We start from the raw sequence: 21,884 nt of genomic DNA on the forward strand, positions 1-21,884 counted from the left end.
CTTTTTTAAAGCAATGTCACATTGACATTACCCTCCTTTCCAAGAGTAATGACATAACATAGTTAGGAATGTAGCTTTATGTATTTAGGAGAGTATTTATGTCTATGTTATTGGCACAGTTTCTTTAGACAACAGTTCATTTATGAATTCAACATACAGGTGTTCTACTCTAGTGATAAAAATGTGCTACTGTGTAAACACTTCTTTTTTATGACTGTCATTGTATATTCTACCCAAATACAATTATATGGAAAAATAATATGATCTAATACTGTTTCCAGTGTTTCAGTACTAACTACTTACATATTTTAGAATAGTTTTTTTTGTTGTTATTAATGTTAGACCTAAATGAATGTGACAAACCAGTAATATGGAAAAACAATATAACTACACTATCACTTGAGGATGGGGATGATTGAGTATGAAAATTATTTGATACAAATTTATTTTCCTATCAATTTAAACATTGGTGTTTACAACCCTAGAGAGAGTTCAGAATCAAGTGAACTTTATTTTTTTTTTGTTTATATATGGCTGGGAATGAACCCCCAGGTCTCTCACCTGATAGGCAAACAACTTCACCATTGAGCTACAATCCCTATTCCCCATCCCTGTCCTTGAGTCTTAGATTTTTATATGGTCTTTTAAGAATTTGGAATTTTAACTCCTATTAGGATTCTTAACTCTACTGTGATTTATCATGTAACTATGATATCACATTTAGAGATTTTTTTCCTCTAAATGTTATCAATAATATTATCTTATTCCTCAAAGGAAATTATTAAATAGTATTAACACCTTAAAATGTGGAGTAAACTGAGAGGATTCTGAAGTAACGGAAAAGTGTGTAGGTTAGTCAAACTTTGCTTGATATTTATTGTCCACTGTGCCTGTCCTCCTCCTCCCCATTCCCTTTTATCTCTTCAGGCTTCTTCTACAGATAATAGTGTACTAACAAATCTGATTTCTTCCAAAATGCTTCTGGGTCTCTGCTTGCTTGAAGTTTGTTGTCTAGGTGCCATTTCTACAGAATCGCCTTTGGCAGAAACCTCCATTGGCCCTGGGCTCCTCAGTCATGACCAGTGTACTCTGCCCAAACTGACAGATGAAACCTCTCTCTCCGAAGGTCCAGAAACACCTGAGGGAGCGGTGGCATCTTTAACATGTATGTGGTTGGACCTTTCCTGGCTGTGCCTTGGTTTATACAGGCTGAGATTTGGTTACGTGTTAAACCCTTTTGTAAAAATATCTCATAAGAATAGCATTCTCCCTCTTCACTTGAAATTTTATCTAGGTTGGGTGTTCTCTGTTTTTCTTGCCCCTCCTGATGAATGTGACAAAGTGTAAGATTAATTAGTGAGTCTGATGGATTTCACCTTCTATTGAATTTAGCTTTCTACTTTTTGAAGGATATGTGTCAAGTTTATCATTTTTCATAAATGTCTATAACATATATGAAAAAATATTTACACACTTACATTATGTAGCAACCCCTTGGTTACTCATATTCTGTAAAACCTCCAGTCCTGCTTGCATGCTTAAGTTTCTGTAAAAGCCTGTGAACATGTTATGGAGTTTATAATTGTGATTGCCCCAAATGGGAAGTAATCCAAATGTCCATAACCTTGGGGAGCAAACTCTGGAAGTTGGAATACATTTTTGCTGCCTAGCCATGAAAACAAGCAGAGACCCACATGGCAAGACAGTGTTTAAATAACAGAGTCAGCTTCAAATGTCCAGATATTGTGGGCCTATATCCATGACATTTTTACAAACACGAAACTGGAGATAATCATTTCCAGAAGGTATAAGCTGAGGGAGAGATTGTAAAGAAGTGTGGAGGATTTATGTGATGGATGTAATTTTCTATGCCTTGATGATGGGCATAGTTATACAATTGCATACTCTGTCCAAATTCAAAGTGTTTCAATAGTGATGAATTTTACTGAATGAAAATTCAGTACATTTCCAATGGTGAAAGAACATTCTATTGTCAGATAAAGTGAGTACCATTTGAATGAATGAAAAAAATGGGAAAATGTAATATATTTAAATAAGATTCCTTTACTATAATTATATTTTAGCAAAGATTATTTGCCAAGCAATTTCCAATTTTGATGAACACTAGGAAGTATATATAAGGTGTCTGAATGTCTTAAGTATTAAGCTTTAGATTTCATTTGGGCTGGGAATATGGCCTAGTAGCAAGAGTGCTTGCCTCGTATACATAAAGCCTTAGGTTTGATTCCTCAGCACCATATATATAGGAAAGGCCAGAAGTGGCACTGTGGCTCAAGTGATAGAGTTCTACCCTTGAGCAAAAAGAAGCCAGGGACAGTGCTCAGGCCCTGAGTCCAATCCCCAGAACTGGCAAAGAAAAAAAAAAGTAAAGATTTCATTTGTAAAATTGTGACAGAATTACAAAAACATTTTTGAAAGTTTCATCACATTTCTTTTCATTATTATTTGTAATTGCAAATAATTGTGAACTTTTTCTTTTAGTAAACATTTACGCTCCCCAGAGGGACCAAAAGAAAATTAATATAAATATTCAAATTATGTAAAATAGGGAATGTATAAAAATTTTCACTAATTTTACTTTCTGATTATTTGAAAAATTTTAAATATTCATACTTCTTGATAGTAAGTGTGGATATTAACTACTTGTAGCTTCTATTATTCTACCTTACTGCTGTTAGTTGTTCGTACTACAAAATAATATACAGAACATTTTTGTTCGGTAGGATATTAACTGTAACTACTAAAAGGAAATGTACATGCCTGCATTAATACAGGATGATATTTAAGGTTTAGTAAATGGTGAAAAAAGTAGATGAAAACACTGGGTGTTTTCATTTGTAGTAGATAAATTAATAAAATGAGGAAAGCAATGTGAATATAGCTATCTGTTCATGTATGTTTCCCAGTACTGTACAGGAAAGTCGTGTTAAAGGAAGATGCTTCTGGGAATGCAGATGGATAGGGAATAAGCCCACAATCCCAGCCCTAGGAAGTTGAGGCAGAAAAAAAGTTTAAGGCCAGCCAGGGCTATGCAATAATACCCTGTCAAAAGCAAAAAACAAAAAACAAACACAAAAACAATACTGTGTTGGGATTACAATTCTCATTGTTAAATACTTGTTCTTTTATTTTGTTAAAAGAAAATTATGGCTAGGTGCTAGTGACTTATGCCTGTAGTCCTCAGATCTTGGTCAAAAGCCTTCCCAGGCAGGAAAGTCTGTGATATGCTTATCTCTAAATAACCACCAAAAAGCCAGAAATGGACTGGTGGCTCAAATGGTAGAACACTAGCAGTAAGCACAAAAGTTTAAGGACAGTACTCAGGCCCTGAGTTCAAACCCTTGGACCAACACACAAATTCACACACACACACATACACACACTCACACACACACATTATGAAGCATTTAAATCAATAGATACTAACTGGTCACATGTCCTAATCACCTAGTAACCTTAAAAATTGTTGACCCCATCCTTTAGATATTGGCTTTGACAGTTTTTGAGTAGTATATATGCATCAGTCATTTTCCTAGAGGCTTAGGCAGTGCTGATAACTATTTAGTCAAATTTTGGGTGTCATTGTAGGCAATATGAAAGTCTCATGTTCTTTTAGGTTACATATTTAAGTTCATTTATTTTTACTGGATTTGTACTGTTATTACATGACTATAAAGCCATTTTATTGAATGTTATATTTCTAAATGAAGTCATTTGAAGTTTATAGGATTAAATAACCTTTCCTGAATAAAATGTAGATTGTTTTTAGAATTGTGTGATTCTAAGATAACTTGGGTGTACGTGAACATGTTTGCTTAGAATTGGTGAAGTATTTCACTATTAAGAATCAGATTTTTAAAAACTGAAGCTCAATATTATATTAAGTACCTCTTATTACGATTGTGTTAGGTAAGTGAGGCAAATTAAAATGATTATAATCTACATTTTTTGTAGCTGGAATAAGCTCTGATTATAGCCTTGAAGAGATAGATGAAAAGGAAGAATTGAATGAAGTGCCTGAAGAACAGATTGAAAATACTTCCCTGAAGTCACTCAGTGTTCCTTTGTCATCTACCACTACAGTAAATGCATTGAAAAATGATCCCAACTCAGCCTTTGGCATCAGTAGTGGACAGGCCTCACCAAATTTCAAGAAGAAAAACCAAGAAACTAGAAATACAGATGAGAAGTAAGTAGTTTGTGTACTGGAACTGTTGCTGGCAGTTTATTTAGTCAACACCATTCTTTTGCAACGTGGATCTGATCTTTTAAACAGTGTTGGCCCTTTTGCTTAGACTTCATCCACTTATTGTCCTTATAAATGTATTTATTTATAAAGTATTGAATTGCATATAATTTTGTTCAAAAAAAGAAAATTCAGTAGTTTTGATTTCCCTGTGATTAGTAACCCATAAAATATAATGAATTGACAACACAGAAATTAAAGTTTTAGTTTGTACGTATATTTTGCCCATTATTTGAGCTAAATGATACATTTGGTTTCCAGTTTTCAGCAAATGCATCAGAAATATTTTCACTGACTAGCATGTGACAACGGTTCTGTGTATTAGTGTGTGATGTTTAATTCCCTTGTTTCCCCAGCCAACTTTATGATGTAGAGAATGTACTTTCCATTTGATCCCAAGAACGGAAAGCTTCTCTAGTCCCTTTAGGTATGACATGCAGTACCATGAATAAAGATGAAATCAGCCAAGCAAAATAAACCATTGTCATCAGAGGTTTACAGTAATTTGCATGGAATTTTCTCCAATTTAAACTATTCTATCCTCAGAAGACAAATCAGTAAGGTCAATCTACATCTTGATTTATTTGGTTGACTTTGACAGATGTAAGACTGAAATGTGCCCTTAATTTCCATTTTCTTTAAACACAGATAGCCAGTAATAACAAGATAAAGTTGCTATTTTGGAAAAGCCTGTTTACCAAGCTCCTCACAGCTTTCTTTCTAATAAGACAATTGTATGAAAGCTCATGTTTTGTAGCAGCATTTCCTCTAAGTTCTGTTTTTCTTTGCTGTTAAATTTCTAGTATTTGGCTGAAATATTAAAAAAGGACATTTTGGTCCATTTGTTTTTGGAAATTATTGCCTGTTTTTTTTTTCATGGTGTGTCTGTCTTTGAATAGTATCCATATATAACACAACATCTTATCTTCCAGAGGACAACACAATGCTGTACATGATAAAAGCAATGAAGACCTCGTAGCTGGCCATAGCCCAAACCCAGAGTCTGGTGAGTTATAGAAATACTAAGAACTGACATTTTCCTAATATACCATGTGATGTACTGAAGGACTATTCTTAAGAAATCTTAATTTATTTAATTTTGTGTATTCACTCAATGTCTGCTGCATTTTTGAGTGATATGGGATATGTTGTTATTAGTCCTTCTTTACAGATGGTGGAGCCACAAAGATATTACATTTCACAAATAGTAAAATGGTAGACCTAGGACTTCAAATCAGGCAATGTCATTCCAAAGTATGCTTTCAGATATCCTGTGTCCTAATTCAGATGCTGGTGTTTTATTTTGAGGTTAATGAAGTGAAATTTTGGATCTCCAAATTGCATATTCTCTCTATGATATGTTTCCTTTCCTTTCCCTTCTCTTTCCTTTTCTCTTTGCTTCTAATTCCCTACTGCAGGACTGTTTTATTCCATAGTCAAGTTGCTATGTTTGGGGTTAAACTTATTTGCCTGATTTTCAAGGCATACATTGTCAGCTTACATATCCATACTTACCACTGATTCTAACAGGACAGAATCTTCTTTTCCTTATGATGTAATTCATGCTATGCTGTCTATTGGCCTGTGTCTATGGATGGAATACAGTTGTCCATCTATTTCACCCATTCATTTCTATCCAAATCCCACTGCTTTTCTACTTCATTATAGCAGCCTTTTAGTTCAACATCTCTGACTCTTCAGCTGAATTTTACAGGAAGTACTTTATGTAAAATCCTCATAATACCAAATATGTATTAGGATATTTAGTAATATAAGTAATAGTATATTACCTAAAATATGTCACAGGATTGAATTTGTCTTTTGAATGCACTGTAGAAAATTCAAGTAATACACTTTGGTATATTTTAAGGCAATAAGAAGGAAAGTGGCTTATGAGTGCTAATAATCCAGTTTATATTACTATACAATATGAAAGACTTGTAGAAAACATAGGGCTATAATATTCATATATGTATAAGAAATGGATAGTATCAATGTCTACATATATACATACAAATATATATAAACACATATATCTATCTTATCTTTATATCTTGTAATAGAGTTTTATTTTAGGTATATATGTAGGTGTAGGAGTTGTACACACACATACACACACACACACACACACACACACACACACACACACACATCCTTATCTGTCATTTTTCCCTGCTAAGATTTTGACATCAGGTCAGTGTTAGCGTTACAAGGACATTTGTGTAGTATTTTCTTTGATTTGCATATGCTTTGTGAATGACCTATATCAACATATTATTAAAATAGTTTCTTGCCTTTAAAGTGATTTTCTTCTATTTCTTCTTATATCTGTTATGTGGGATTAGCTAAGCCATTTTTTTCTGTGAAGTGTCAATATCAGTGTTTGAGTACAAAAAGGCAGGATAATACAAAAGCTACCCTCTCCCTCTCCTGGACTTCCTTGAAAAATGAACTAGTAGTTCATAGGTACTTGGTGAGCATCATTGTCAGATAGGAAGATGGACAAGCTAGTAAGGTCAGTGAGGACTAGATTCCCCAGTCTGTCAATGATGGGGGATAATAGTTAAATGGTGGAGAAATTCAGAGTTAGACAATGATTAAGATGTGATAACCCACTGAAAATAGGGAAATAAAAATTGGGCTAATAACCAGTTGCATTTTATTTAGGAAGATAAAAACAAATTCAATATTTAAAAATTAATATATACTATAGACTTGCATGAACAAATAATTGTGTAGTTAAAGTATAAAATGTGAATATATTTTTAAATTTTGCATACAGTTTACATATGAATTTTGATATGTACATCTCTTGTTTTGGAGCTACAAAATGTGTTGTGTCACGCATTTTGTTTTAAGTAGTGCCTCTGATGTGATATTCTTTGTAATATAATTTTTTAATTGTCTTTAAATAATAGCACAGAGGGGTATTCTCTTTAAGTAAAATTTTTCACTGACAAAACCATACAGAAATACTTTTTATTATTTGACTATGAAAACTGATAATTCACTATTTTGTATAGTGAATTTTCCTATCTGAAAAAGGAGACTACTTAGGGCTTTGAAGAGGAGGACTAGTTTTCATGAAGATGTGTTCACCCAGGGCATTTGTATAGAGTAGAAAGTATGTAAATCACTCCATGCAAATGGCGTATATTCATGATACTAATACACTTTAAATTTTCCCTCTTTGCCATATTGTCCACAAGAATCTGTTGTTTTATTAATGCAGATACTGGAAAATATTAATTTTTTTAGGGGAAAAAGTCATACAAGGGAGAGGGGGTTGTTTCCCTCCTTGACCATTGAGTCTGAAAGAATAATTAAGAGTCTTTTTTTTCCCATAGAAAAAATCAAAACCAGCACAATCGTTTTCATATATTTAAAAGTCTCCTTGCTAAAGACAAAATTCCTGTTCAGGGTGAAGAGGAATCAAGGTCACTCAATTAACAAAACAATCCATTTAGGTTGCTTTTACTTCAAATCTTGAAAGTAATGTTTTCCAGTATGTGCACTAATTAAAACCAACAATATTTGCCAAAATTGTGTTAGTGTTAGGCATGAAATATAAGTATACTAGAGACTATTAAATCATGTCTACACAGAAGGAAAAGGGAAAATACTATTTTTTAATTCATCAGTTTCTTTACTTACTAAAAATGATGGAAATATAAAGTCATACAAGAAACATAGGTGCCTTCTATATTTGTTTTAGGCAGTGTGCTCTCCCAAGAGAGTCATACAAAATGTATGCAATTTAAAACACATATTTTACCTTTTTTACAACTGTGCAAAATCAGGTTCGAAGGGCTTGTTAATAGACATGATGCAATACTATTTAAATGAGTTTCATACTCAGTCCTTTTAAGTGTACAGCCCATACCTGCCTTTGTGTAATTAATATGTTGAAAATGTTGAAAATTATCTGTAGCTTTCAATCATCTAGCTAGTGGATTGGATAAACAGATACTGAAATCTTGAGTTTTCGTACTTTTTTTTATAAATGTGACAATATTTATCTCTTATTTATCTTTATTTCAAAATGAAATCATTAACCCTACAACAAACCAGAAGATCTTATGACAAGCAGAGTAAAAAGAACAGAAGTCAATGTAGAAGGTGAAGCAAAAAATATAGGCATGGACATAGAGGTGAATAATGCTCTAAGTTCCAAGGAAAATCACCTGGCAACAACATCAATACGAGAGCAAGCACTGAGTCAAGCTGTTGTAGAGAAGACAAAAATGCAAGACGTGGCCATTCAGACAGCCTCTTCCTGTAACAATTTGGATGGAAGTCACCAAGATCATAATTTGTCTGAGGTCAAAGTTGATGAAAGTGTGCAAACTTCAAATACCAAATCAACTCAACACTCTTTCTCAAGTCTACAAGATTCTCTGGATACCTCAAAAGGTTGCAGGAGTCAGAGCACTCTAACTTGTTCAGAAGATAGACTTGCCAGGAAAAATCCCATGTGCATGTACAGCAGGGATAATCTTTTGTCTCCTACTGATGCAGATGATAAACATTCAACTGCTTCTCACCCAAAGAATTCCCCACTTTACAGACCAGACTATAATCCCAAGCCCAAACCTTCAAATGAAATTACAAGAGAGTATATACCCAAAATTGGAATGACTACTTATAAAATAGTGCCTCCCAAATCCCTGGACATATTGAAAGACTGGGAATCAGAAACCATAGAATATAAAGATGACCAAAAGATGCATGCGTTTGGACCAAAGCCTACTTATGAGAATGTGAAAGAAACTTCCATGCAAAGAGAAAATCTTGTCGCTTCTGAGGGCTCAAAGGAGCCCCCACTAGACCTCAAGCCACAATCTAATGTGAGAACAGAGCATCTGTTGCACAGAGCGATGAGCTCACCAGAGGATACCATAACCAGTCCTCTGAAACCCCCCAGAATCACCACAGTCATACACACAGCTGCTTTTGCGCCCAATTTGGAAGATATAAACAATATCTTGGAGTCAAAATTTAAATCTCGGGTTTCAAATCCCCAGGCCAAACCAAGTTCATTTTTCTTGCAGATGCAGAAGAGAGCATCTGGTCATTATGTCACATCTGCAGCTGCCAAGAGTGTCCATTCTGTCCCTACTCCTCCCCCCAGCATCAAAGAATTAACAAGTAAAGAGATAGAAAGGGATGTACCGCCTCCAACAGAACCCATGCTTTCTCCCCTGAATAAAATAATTCCCTCTGCTCCAGGGCCCCATTTTACAAAAGCGGGTGATGATGTCATCAGTCAGAAGCCTGCAGGACCCTCTCCACCTCCCACAGCTCCCAAACCCATGCAGCTTCCTGTTGAAACCTCCCCACCTCCCATATCTCCCAAACCTGTGTCTCTTCCTACTGGTCAGGCAGCATCACTGAATCTGAAGACTCTGAAAACGTTTGGTGCCCCACGGCCATACTCAAGTTCAGCTCCCTCACCATTTGCCCTGGCTGTAGTGAAAAGGTCACAGTCTTTCAGTAAGACACGTTCTGAGACCTCCAGGGAGAAGATGTCTGCGAAGTCTCCAACTGACATAGAAGACAGGAAGACATTTTTTGTAACTAAGTCTGCAGACATTCCACAACCTGAAGGGATTGATAAGGTAATTGTTACCTATTTTAAAATATAAGTATTTAGATTATTTACAGTACAACTTGGTTAAAATGATGATTCCTAGAATATTGAGATGCTCTTTGTGTTTATATTACAACAATATGAGTGATAATACTTAAAATCAGATAGTTTAGCCTGAGAAGGATAACTCATAATACTTCATTGGCTTTTACTATAAGGTCATCATCACATAGGAAATATTTTACAGTTTCTTCATTCATTTCTATAATTTGCTGCTTTAAAGATGTGTCTGTTTTTCTACATTTTAAAATTTGTTTTTAATTATTCTGGATTATTTTGGTTTGTTTTTTTATTCCTATTTTATAGTATGTCAGAGAAAAATGAGTAGATTTGTCATATGAGAGACTAAATCTTCAATATTATATATCTTGGCCATGCATTCTCCATCATGTATATCAACCTCAGCTTACCAAACATTTTTAAATGTAGCTAAACTGAAAGCATTGTTAAAACATAATTTTCTTAATCCTCCATTTTGTTAATTTAGTGTCATTTTTCCAATTAAATGTGCTGACTGGAACACCATCTATACACTATTTGAACTTTGCAAAACGTATACTGTGCATGTGGTGTTTGTCAACCAAGTGCTGCATTTTACCAGGTATAGATTAATATAATCAAAGGAGAGGATGAAACTCTCAGGGAACTTTTAAGAAATACTTTGTATATACTTCTATTCTGATTTCGTTTGAAGAATAGGTTCATATTTGTGTGACACTTTTAGAAACATTTATACTTTCTCAAACATTCCTAGAGTAAGAAAACATGAATCATGCTTCCAAGTTAATATTCTTCTATAATTTTAAAGCAATACTTATCTTGTTTATCTTGTAGGTTTTTTTTTTCTTTTCTTCCTTTTTTGCCAGTGCTGGGGCTTGGACTCAGGGCCTGAGCACTGTTCCTGGCTTCGTTTTGCTCAAGGCTAGCATTCTGCCACTTGAGCCACAGCGCCACTTCTGGCCATTTTCTAAATATGTGGTGCTGAGGAATCGAACCTAGGGCTTCATGTATACAAGGCAAGCACTCTTGCCACTAGGCCATATTCCCAGAAGCAATACTTATCTTGAAGAATATTTCTTCATATATTGAACATTTATGTTTACTACTTTGGGAAATGATGTATGATAGAAGATAATTTTTTGACCTAGGAATAGGCCTGCATTTATTTGTCTATTTTTATCTATCTGCTTATTTATTTGTTTGTTTTCTGGTCATGGGGCTTGAACTCAAGGCCTGAGCACTGTCCTTTAGCACTGTCTCTTTTTACTCATGGCCAGAGCTCTACTGCTGGAGCTTTCTCTGAGTAGTTTATTGGAGATAAGAATCTCACAGACTTTCCTTCCTGGGCTGACTTGAACCTGGATGCTCAGATCTCTCCTGAGTAGCTAGGATTACAGGCATGAGCCATTAGACACAAGCTGCATTTTTTTTCTTAAAATGGGTTACCACTCCTAAATAATGGAAGCTTGACTTAGATGACACAGTTTTTAAGTCATTGCTTGAGTCCTGTTGAACTGTTGGTTGTTTTTTGTAATAAAGGTATATAATGGGCAATTTGAAAAAGACTTTTGATTTTTGTTTTTACAATTCTGTACCACTTATCTACATTTGTAGCCCACTTTTAAGATTGCTTGATGTAACACTTTCCAGCTAAGTCAGTAACTAAATAATCCTTCCTAAGAAGTTTGACTAGAGGCTGGGAATATGTCCTAGTGGCAAGAGTGCTTGCCTCATATACATGAAGCCCTGAGTTTGATTCCCAGCACCACATATATAGAAAATGGCCGGAAGTAGCGCTGTGGCTCAAGTGGCAGAGTGCTAGCCTTGAGCAAAAAGAAGCCAGGGACAGTGCTCAAGCCCTGAGTCCAAGGCCCAGGACTGGCAAAAAAAAAAAAAAAAAAAAAGAAGTTTGACTAAATTTGTCTCGTACTGGTGGCTCACTTATGAAATCCGAGTCACTCAGGAGGCAGATATCTGAGGATCGAGGTTCCAAACCCAGCTAGGAGGAAAATCCATTCAACTCTTACCTCCAATCACACCAAAAAGACAAGTGGAATTGTGGCTCACATGGTAGGATGCCATCCTTGAGTAGAAAAAGCTAAACAGATTGGACTCAAGCCCTAAGTTTGTTTCAGAACTAGCACATGCATACACACACACACACACACACACACACACACACACACACACACACAAAAGGAAGACAATTAATTTTAAAGTTTAGGAAGTTCTTAATGTTTATTTTGTCTCATGAGAAAAATGAATACATAGTTCTTGCTACTTCCCAAGAAACTATTAGATGTAGCAGAATTAATATACTCCCTTATTAGAAGACATACTAGATCGAAGTAATTTGAAATTGTCAGAACTTGATTGTTCCGTACATTCAAAAATAGTTACTTCCCGGGCTGGGGATATAGCCTAGTGGCAAGAGTGCCTGCCTCGGATACACGAGGCCCTAGGTTCGATTCCCCAGCACCACATATACAGAAAACGGCCAGAAGCGGCGCTGTGGCTCAAGTGGCAGAGTGCTAGCCTTGAGCTGGAAGAAGCCAGGGACAGTGCTCAGGCCCTGAGTCCAAGGCCCAGGACTGGCCAAAAAAAAAAAAAAAAAAAAGTTACTTCCCAACCTATTATCTTGAAACCCTACAAATTCTTCAGTTTGTGGAATTTTTGATCATTGATTTGGCTCTTCTCCTTAACTCTGTGCATTCATAAAAGTCAGACTTATTTGACTAAAGCAAAAATGTATGAAATGGAGAGATTCTATTTCTCTTCCCTGAGGCAAGACAAAAGAAGGCAAATCCCTCATCCTCCAGCTTGGTTGTGGCAGCAGGGATGACTTGTGTTTAAATCACTAGTGTGCCAAATGATGATTGTTAAGGGATTACTAATGAAGAAAATATTTCTTTTTGAAAAAAAAGTGCAAGTGATTTCTCTTGAAATTTACATAGATATTTTGCATTTATTTCTGTAGCAAAATAACTCTACATACAGTGAGCCCAGTTCTCAAGTATCAACTCCAGCTGACTGCCCTTCGTTCACCCTTAAGAGACAAAGTTCTTTAACATTCCAAAGCTCTGACCCAGAACAGATCCGACAGAGCTTGCTGACTGCGATCCGTTCGGGAGAGGCTGCTGCCAAGCTGAAGAGAGTAAGTTTCTGTTATCAGATGGGTGACAGTACGTTTATTTGTGATGTTGTCAAACTAACACTTAGGGAACTTTTTTTTTCCTGGTAGCATTCAAATCTGAATAGGGAACCTGCCACAAGATATTCTTTTATGTTAGGGGTCTATTTCAAAGTACAAACTGAAGGAGTCCAGAGTCTCACACAAACTTAAAAATATGTCAGGTCTGTTTGCCACAACATAGTCCAGGTGTAGAACATGACTTTGACTCAGTATTTTATAACTATATGACTCTGTGTGTGTGTTTGTGTGTATAATATATATATAATAATATGTATATATATACTGAGTCCATATATGGCAAGTGTCCTGGACTCTTTTTTTAAAAAAATATATTATCCCATAAGAAAGATTCCTTTGGGGGCTGGGAATATGGCCTAGTGGCGAGAGTGCTTGCCTCGTATACATGAGGCCCTGGGTTCAATTCCCCAGCACCACATACACAGAAAATGGCCAGAAGTGGCGCTGTGGCTCAAGTGGTAGAGTGCTAGCCTTAAGCAAAGAGAAGCCAGGGACAGTGCTCAGGCCCTGAGCTCAAGGCCCAGGACTGGCAAAAAAAAAAAAAAAAGAAAGAAAGAAAGAAAGATTCCTTTGAAAATTCCTTCCTAATTCAGAAATCATGGAGTTATCCTAACCAGGTGCCTGGAGGTTTTCAGTCATAGTCCCTTCAGTGACCAAAGGAACTCCTGCTGTATAAGTATATGAGCCTTCAGGGAGAATTTTGTAGCTTCAATTTAAAAAAAAAAAAAGAGAATAATGTAGAGGATGAGATAGACCTAACACAGAAACTTAAGTCCTCATGATGCCCTGCCACAGTGATATAATGATTGTTACTGATGTTAAAGAAAGTAGCAAGAGAGGGGGCTTTGAGCAACAGCTTAAACACTTCCCCTTCCTCAGGCTGTAGTGGTCTAGACTCCCTTCTTATTCCCCCTTGTCCCATTAAAACGCACCTCAACACTGATGTATTAAAAAAAAAAAAAAGTGTTTGTTGTTTCATTCCGTAGAAATTTCCTCTCATGAATTTGAGAAGCTATTTAAAGAAAAGTTAAGAGACTTGTTGAACAAAACATTTAGTTGGAGATTAAATCTGTGAAGAAGTAAGAATGTTGTAGAAAAAGGGGGAAAGGCACATCACCATTTGCCACACTGTGTTTCTCAAGCCAGTAGTCTCCATGTGCTGATGAGGAGTGAGTGTCAGTCATTCTTTTCAAAGAGAGTTTGGTGCTACTGTCTGTGTAGACATAATCAAGGCAAAGACATTGGATGGATTGAGGACCAAAGGAAATTGGAAGGAACAATGCAGTAGATTAACTGTGAAATTTGTAGATTTGTAGACTCTGCATTTAGGTTCCGAGCATCATAAAAATCTGGTCTAGCTTTAAATATTGAAATTGATATTTGACTGGTCGTGACATGTTTTTTATTTTTCAGGAGAAAATATGCCCACGCTGGTAAATTTCACATTCCTATTTTTCCATAAAAAATTTTAATCTTTTTTCTATTTCTAGCCTTGTAAATTAAGAGTAAGTTTCCAACCAGTCACTATCACTCTGAAGTTTTCTCAGTTAAATAAATTTGGCAGGGAATTTTAAACACATAAGAAACAAACATTTTATGTGGCACTGTGAGTACAAAAAATGATTACAGCAAAACTCTGCTTTATCCATACCCTAAGTCTGAAAAGCAGTGGTACATCCATCCTACACCAGAATATAGTCACTTCCCAGAACTTGATTGCCATGCTGTTGTTGCCACTAAACATACTAGTCAGTTTCCATGAACTAATCAGAGAGTACTGTGCATTCAACTGGAAATGCCTTATAGGACAGCAGCATTGTGTACCTAGACCTGCAGCAGTATACCCATTGTTGTTATTGGACCTGATTTACATGTCCTTCCACATTGAAAATCTCATTGCTTCCAGAATGAGCTTAATGTGAATCATATACAGGAAGAAGACCCACGTAATGATCCTGAAATTGTATCCTATTTAATATTTTTTTACTTAAGATTAGATTGAGTATGAATTTTTTCCTTTTTCACTAGAAAGCTATTGATAGCTCTGAGTCCATAGAGTGTAAGGTTTTGAATTTTTTAATGAATATTTCATGTGTAATTTTATTTCACTAAAAATAGACATAGGATCTAGTAATATCCACACTCACTGCACTCATGATCAGCATTTTCACTTCTAATTATATACTCTTAAAAATAGTAGTTACACACCAGTGAATCATACCTGTAATCCAGTGACTCAGAGGGCTGAGATCTCAGAATCGTGGTCTGAAGCCAGCCCAGGCAGGAAAGTCTATGGGACTCTTATCTCCAATTAACCACCAAAAAGCTGGAAGTGGAGCTGTGGCTCAAGTGGTAGAGCACTATCCTTGAGAAGAAAAATTCAAGGACAGCACCTACGCTCTGAGTTCAAGCCCCAGGACAGGCACAGAAATGTGCTTTTATGTACCAGAATTTACATATTAAAGTATTCATGAACTATTATTTGTAGTAGCTCCAAATAAACATAACTGTAATATCTTAAAAATATAGTAAATACAAGTTTATTCATAGAATAGACCATTCTATTACAATAAAACAGGCAAAGTACTACTGAATATGATAATATAGATAGAAGCACACAAAAATACATATTTATAAAGTTTGAAAACTTGAAAAATTTGTTCATATTAGCTATGCTTGAAAGGTGACCATTCTTTATAGAAGCAAGGAAGTGGAACTAGAAGTTCAGCTTAGTGGCAGAGGGCCTGCTTGGCCTGAGTGAGGCCTTACATTGAATCTCCAACACCAACAATAAATAATCAAGTATAGATGTCATTTTTTTACTACAAAATCAGAAATGAAGTACAAGAAAACCAAATCCAACCTAGTCTTTTCCCAATTACCTCTTCCTTCTCACTAATTTGCTTCATTTATAGAATCTGTGGTAGTTTGTGCTTCAGTTCTGGTTTTGTAAAAAATTGAGAGTGATTGCTTATGAATCTAGAGCAGTCAAATAGGCCAAAAGCTTTCCCCTAAAACATTTTAAACATTTTTAATTATTATAAAGGTGATGTGCAGAAGAGTTGTTGTTACATAAGCCAGGTAAAGAGTACATTTCTTTTTGGACTATGTCACTCCTTACTTGCACTCTCCCAATTTTTCTCTTCCATCCTCACCCAAAAGTTGTATAATTCATTTTCAACATAGTGTTTAGTGAGGACCACTGCTGCATTTGTTTATCCTTTGTCCCTCCATTTCTGTACTTCCCCCCCAACTTATCCTACCAAAGACAGATAAACAAACGAACAAGATAGAAAAGAACATGAAAATGGCCACAAATAAAAAGCATCATTTCCATTTCTTGGAATTCATTTAGATAAATAGTATTTCATATGACCAGAGGCATATAGGCATTGTGCCTTTGTGTTCCTCTCCTGAGTATTCCCCTTTGTTCTCAATATGTGTGAAGACCTAGAATCCTGTTCCCTAAAAATTATTATTATGTTTTTGTTTAATTAAAATGTACATATATACTATTTAAAGTCCCCGTTGAACATCATTTTTGGTCATTTTTGCTTGTGAGTTTTGTTTTTTAATAAAGGGGAATAATTAATAAATAATGAGAGTTAGTATCAAGTTAAAGTATAACAATACTACAAAAATAGTTTAAAAATTATTTTTTTTGTGAAAACTACATTTTTATATTTTTTCTCCAAAGCACTTTTTGGAAGGCAGAATTAATCTAGCTAAAAATGTTCTTCAACAGCTTGGCCTGCAGTCTGTTTGTGCTCTTGTCCTTTATGTTGATTTGGTAATTTTATGAAGACTAAGATGTGTTAATGGATATTTAACTTGTTTGTTGTGGAAATAACAACTCTCTCATTTCTCATTTCATGGTAGGGTGAACATTTATTCTTGATTATTTGTAACTTATTGAATAATAAATACTGAACATTAGCATTTATAAGGAAGTGGAAGTTAAATTGTGGAAATTGCTGAAAAGTAGACAGCTGTCTCTATTTAAATCTACCGGTGTTCTTCCTAGGTTACTATTCCATCAAACACAGTATCTGTGAATGGGAGATCACGACTGAGCCGTTCCCTGTCCTCTGATGCCCAGGAGAGCCCTTAAATGTTTCTCTGCCACACTGCACTTTGCCACTTACACATTACAGACCAATTTCCTACCCACAGAGAATGTTGACAAATGTATATTCAGATTTACACTAATATATTATCTCCTAAAGTATAAGCATTTCTACTGTGGATTTTAATGCCAAAAGAAGAGTTATCAGAATTTATAATTTATAATGATGTTTTGGTCTTTTTTATGTGTGTCTTAAGAGCTAAAGATGCTGCTGTAGAAGTTTGAAATACAGTGTAAATGACTTTCATCTTTTTCAAATGAGAAATAGTTATGCTTTATTGATTTTTCCTATTGATACAATGTCTAGAATAGTACTTGATACAAAATGCTTAAATGAAGATTTACAGAGTTGTACAGAACATAAATAGGCAGACATAGGTCTGGCATTTCCTGCCTCAGTGTTACAGTTTAGTTCCAGATGTTTGTAAGTTATATTAAAGCCTGTTTTGTGCTGAAGAATGATCAAGAAAACTAGTAATGTCAAATAAATATATTCAGTTCATTTTTTTTCATTGATGAGCCACTTAATATATGAGATTTACATTGTACATTCTTTTATTACAAATGAATGTCAAATCTAAAGAAAAAAATGAGTACTTTATTGATATAGAACCCTTGATTTTTTAACCTTTATAGCTTACGTTGTACAAGAAAAGTTTAAAATATTTGTGTGTATAATTATAACATTGTCACAAAGATATTACATGTTTTATGTACCACAAGCCTTAAAAAATCTTCCTCTGGACAGTTTGATATGACAGTTATTTTCCCATTAGATATGAAGAGAAGAAGATTGATTTATGTGTCCATTTTGAAGAACTGTAAAGAGTAATTGAAGTTGCTAAACTTGTGTTCATTCAAGTACAATGATAGTCACTACATAGTACACATGCTAATATTATAAATAATAATATATATTTACATGAAAGCTAACAAAGATAATAACATAGTGCCTAACTGATTGGCTTCTAACTGTTCTGGAATCTAGAGTTTGTTGGTGTCCTGTTCCTATTTCCAGAATTTTATATTTCCTTTCAAAAGCTTTGTTCAAACAAGCTGACATTGAGTTGGTCTTCCTTAAAGCTATTGAGGTATTTACCTCTTGAAAAATGGTCTGATTCTTTTCCTGATTAATAAAACCACGTTATATATTTGGATGCTTTTTGTTTAAATGTGATTTGTGTCAATCAGTATGTTTTTGTGTCTCACATGTTAAATACATTTCTGTCAACCAGTTAACACATACATTAGTATCAGGGCTTCCTAGTGTTCATTTTTGTTTCATTTTGCTTGGTTTTGGTTTTTGAAGACAAAGTCTTGCCCTATAGTCTGTGCTAGCCTCAAGCTCACCATCCTCTTTCCTCAGCCTCCTAGTGCTTGTATCACATGTCTCTTGGGTCAAATTTAAGCCTAGCATCCTGACTCTAAAACCCAAGAGCTAAACAGTCATTAAAAGCTTTGTATCACTTCTGACACTGGCATTTTAAGTGCTGAATGCTACCATCGTTTTGCTTGAAAACAACACTGTAAATCAGTGAAAAAATGAAAGATGGTTTGAAAAACTGTATTTGTATTCTTGGTTATCCACTTGAAAGAAAATTGTAGTCCTTATTTCAAATTATAATTAAATATATTTAACTTTTTAATCTTAGATGAGTAAGTTTGTTACTTTCAGACCTCACTTCAGTATGTGAAATGTTGAAATATAAACAAAACAGTCATAAAATAAATTTATAATAATATTTAAAATAATAAATGTAAATATTTTAAGATATAAAATTTATCCACTGTAAGTACTAAAAGGAAAAAATGATATGCCACAAATATTTGGGTGATTTCTGTTTGTATACTTATTTTTGTGCCAGTCCTGGCACAAAAGAGGCTGGGAACTATCCCTGCACTGCTTTTTTTCGCTCATGGCTAGGGCTCTACAACTTGAGCCACAACTCCATTCTGGAGGGGGCTAGTTAGAGATAAAAATCTTAAGGACTTTCCTGCCCAGGCTGGCTTCGAACCATGATCCTCAGATTTCAGCCTCCTGTGTAGCTCATATTACAGGTGTGAGCCACTGGTACCTAGCTTAATCAATTCTTTTTTTCCAAATAAGGTCTCCTGGGTGCTAGTGGGTCATGCCTGTGATCCTAGCTACTCAGGAGGCAGACATCTGAGGATCACAGTTTGAAACCAGCCCAGGCAAAAAAAAAAAATCTGTGAGACTCTATCTCGAATTAGCTACCCTCCAAAAAGCCAGAAATAGAGCTGTGGCTCACAGTGGTAGAGTACTAGCCAATGTGCTACATGATATTGTATATGATGGCTGTGTATGTGGGAAAAAATAGCATTTATACATATTTTTTGGTAATTAACTCTGAGAAGCAAGAAAGGAAGACAGTTGAGAGTTACTGGAGGCATCAACTATTTGCAGTATTTTACTTTTTTTGAAACTGCTGTCTGAAATCATTTGTTACACACTAGATTCTAGTACACACTGAAATAGTTTAAATATTTTGCAGGTCGCATAAGTGAGTGATACATACATTCTTGTCTGATACATGTGTTATCCAATTAACTGAGAAGGTTGTAACAAGTAGTTTTCATCCATCCTATCCTCAAGTGACTAAGCGAGAGAAAGGAATTGTACAGAATCAACATAAGATATATCCTATCCTTCCTTTGTGGCAGATTAATAGAGAACCCAGCTCTTTAACTCTTAGTAATCTACACATTTTATCTGGTGACTGCTGTTCCTTTTCCCAAAGAGACAGAGCCCATGTCTCCACTTAGAAAAGCAGTGATTGTGCCTATGAAAATGAAAGGAAATGATATCTTACGAGTTCCCACTTGCATTGAAGTGTTGCTCTGAAAGAGACCCCTCTCGGTTCGCTGAGTGTTCCTAAGAAAAGGAGAAGCAGGAACAGAAGGTAGTTAAGATCATCTCATAGCCTGATCTCCAAATATGAGCCAGCCCATCCAGGATCAACAGAAGTCACATAGCTACCCATCATATGCTGCGCTAAAGCTTCACATTTAGTTGGCATAGAGCACTGATGTGTTATTTGGTGAAGCATGCCCTTTGTGCCCATGTATGACATCGACCTTCATTATAAGTATAATATTAACCTCAAGACTCACAAGACTCTTGTTTTCCCCAGTCTTCAAACTCTTTAGTAGCATAAATACCAGCCAGCTCTCAACCTGGTAAAAGAATTTCTACCATTCCTATTTGTGAACATAAATATTCTCTCTGCCTTTCCCTGTGTCTTCAGACTTGGAAAATCATGACATCCCCAAAGTCATCTACAGTCTCCTGAGAAGCACTTGGGGCTTGTCTGTTACATAAGATTGCCAGGAAAAATATAAGATATCCAGTTAAATTTAAATTTTGAGCCAGGGCTGGAGTCTCACCCCTGTTATCCTAGCTACTACTCAGGAGACTGACATCTAACAACTGGTGTTTGAAGCCAGCATGGGCAGAAAAGTCCATGTAACTCTTATGTCCAATTAAAAGAAAAAAAAAAACAGAAGTGCAGCAATGGTTCAAGTATTAGAGTGCCAGCTTTAATTGAAAAAGCTAAGGGAGAGGGTCTATGACCCAAGTTCAAGCCTGAGTACTAGCACCCTTACTTATGTAACTATAACCCTCTATACATCACCCTTACAATAAAATTAAATTGAATTTAAAAAATTGAAATTACACTAAATGATTAATTGTTCTTTAAAAACACCCATGTAATATGTGGGACACATTTTTTAATTTTTTTCTTGTCTGAAATTCACATTTAACTGGGCATCCTGTTTTACTTTGCAAAATCTGTCAACACTACCATTCATTGAAAATTTGGAGAAAGTGAAAAGAAGAAAGAAGCAGCATCTTTCAAATGAGTAAAAGGAAGAAGAGTAGAGGCCAGACACAGCTGAATAAAAAAAAAATCAAGAGATGGCATCATGGAAAATAGACCTCACTGTGAGAGAATTTCTCTCATGTAATGAATCAAGAAATACGCTCATTGAAGAGTCCACAGTGAAAAAACCCTTTGGGTAATGTTTTTTGATTTTAGATATGGTCAATCCATTAGGAAACAATATACATACAATAATTGTGAAGTCTGTGCTGTGTTTTCATTAGCTTCACTGTTCTCATAGCTACAGTTTAAAAACTCTGAATGGTGGGTATGTGGATTATTACTATGCTATATTATTGATATAATTATAGCATACTATTCTTCATGTTCAAGATTATTCATAATCAAGACAGTAAATAAATGATTGAGTCACTCTTATGGGGTCCACATGTGCAAGTGGAAGGAAATTTCACTTAATTTTCCACATGTGAGTGGAAAAGGAAATACCTATTTTACTAGTTGCCAGCGTTGTTTGGGTCTCTTAAATGGTGTGAGGCAAAAGCATCTCTGTGTTAGAAAAGTTTTTTGAAGGGGGTTATGGTTCCATCTTTTAAACACATGAACTCAAAATTCTGATTAAATATGGTATTATTTTCAAGAGGGAGGAGGAAAAAGAGAGGAAAATAAATTTGTCAGTTGACTTTTGAGATAGGGTTCAATATCCACTAGATGCAAAAGGCTCAGACCAGTTAAGTAACTCAGAATGATGCAAGGTTTTGAAGAAAAAT

General features: G+C 35.3%; 1 protein-coding gene across 7 annotated transcripts in view; it reads left to right on the forward strand.

Annotated features, from left to right (window-relative positions):
- The window catches only part of Cobll1 (cordon-bleu WH2 repeat protein like 1), a 131,202-nt gene extending 112,297 nt beyond the window's left edge, over window positions 1–18,905 (forward strand). For 4 of the 7 annotated variants that reach the window (XM_048345307.1, XM_048345308.1, XM_048345313.1 and 1 more), the window contains 6 exons: window positions 1,016–1,165; window positions 3,976–4,210; window positions 5,200–5,273; window positions 8,339–9,885; window positions 12,895–13,071; window positions 17,153–18,905. In XM_048345307.1, coding sequence (XP_048201264.1) covers window positions 1,016–1,165; window positions 3,976–4,210; window positions 5,200–5,273; window positions 8,339–9,885; window positions 12,895–13,071; window positions 17,153–17,239 — 2,270 coding nt within the window. In that variant the 3' untranslated portion in view covers window positions 17,240–18,905. The remainder of the gene's footprint in view (window positions 1–1,015; window positions 1,166–3,975; window positions 4,211–5,199; window positions 5,274–8,338; window positions 9,886–12,894; window positions 13,072–17,152) is intronic. The other 3 variants (XM_048345311.1, XM_048345312.1, XM_048345310.1) reach the window with 2 other exon arrangements.
- The last annotated feature ends 2,979 nt before the right edge of the window (window positions 18,906–21,884 follow it).

The sequence above is a fragment of the Perognathus longimembris genome, chromosome 4, assembly GCF_023159225.1.
Source record: "Perognathus longimembris pacificus isolate PPM17 chromosome 4, ASM2315922v1, whole genome shotgun sequence".
NCBI lineage: Eukaryota > Metazoa > Chordata > Mammalia > Rodentia > Heteromyidae > Perognathus > Perognathus longimembris.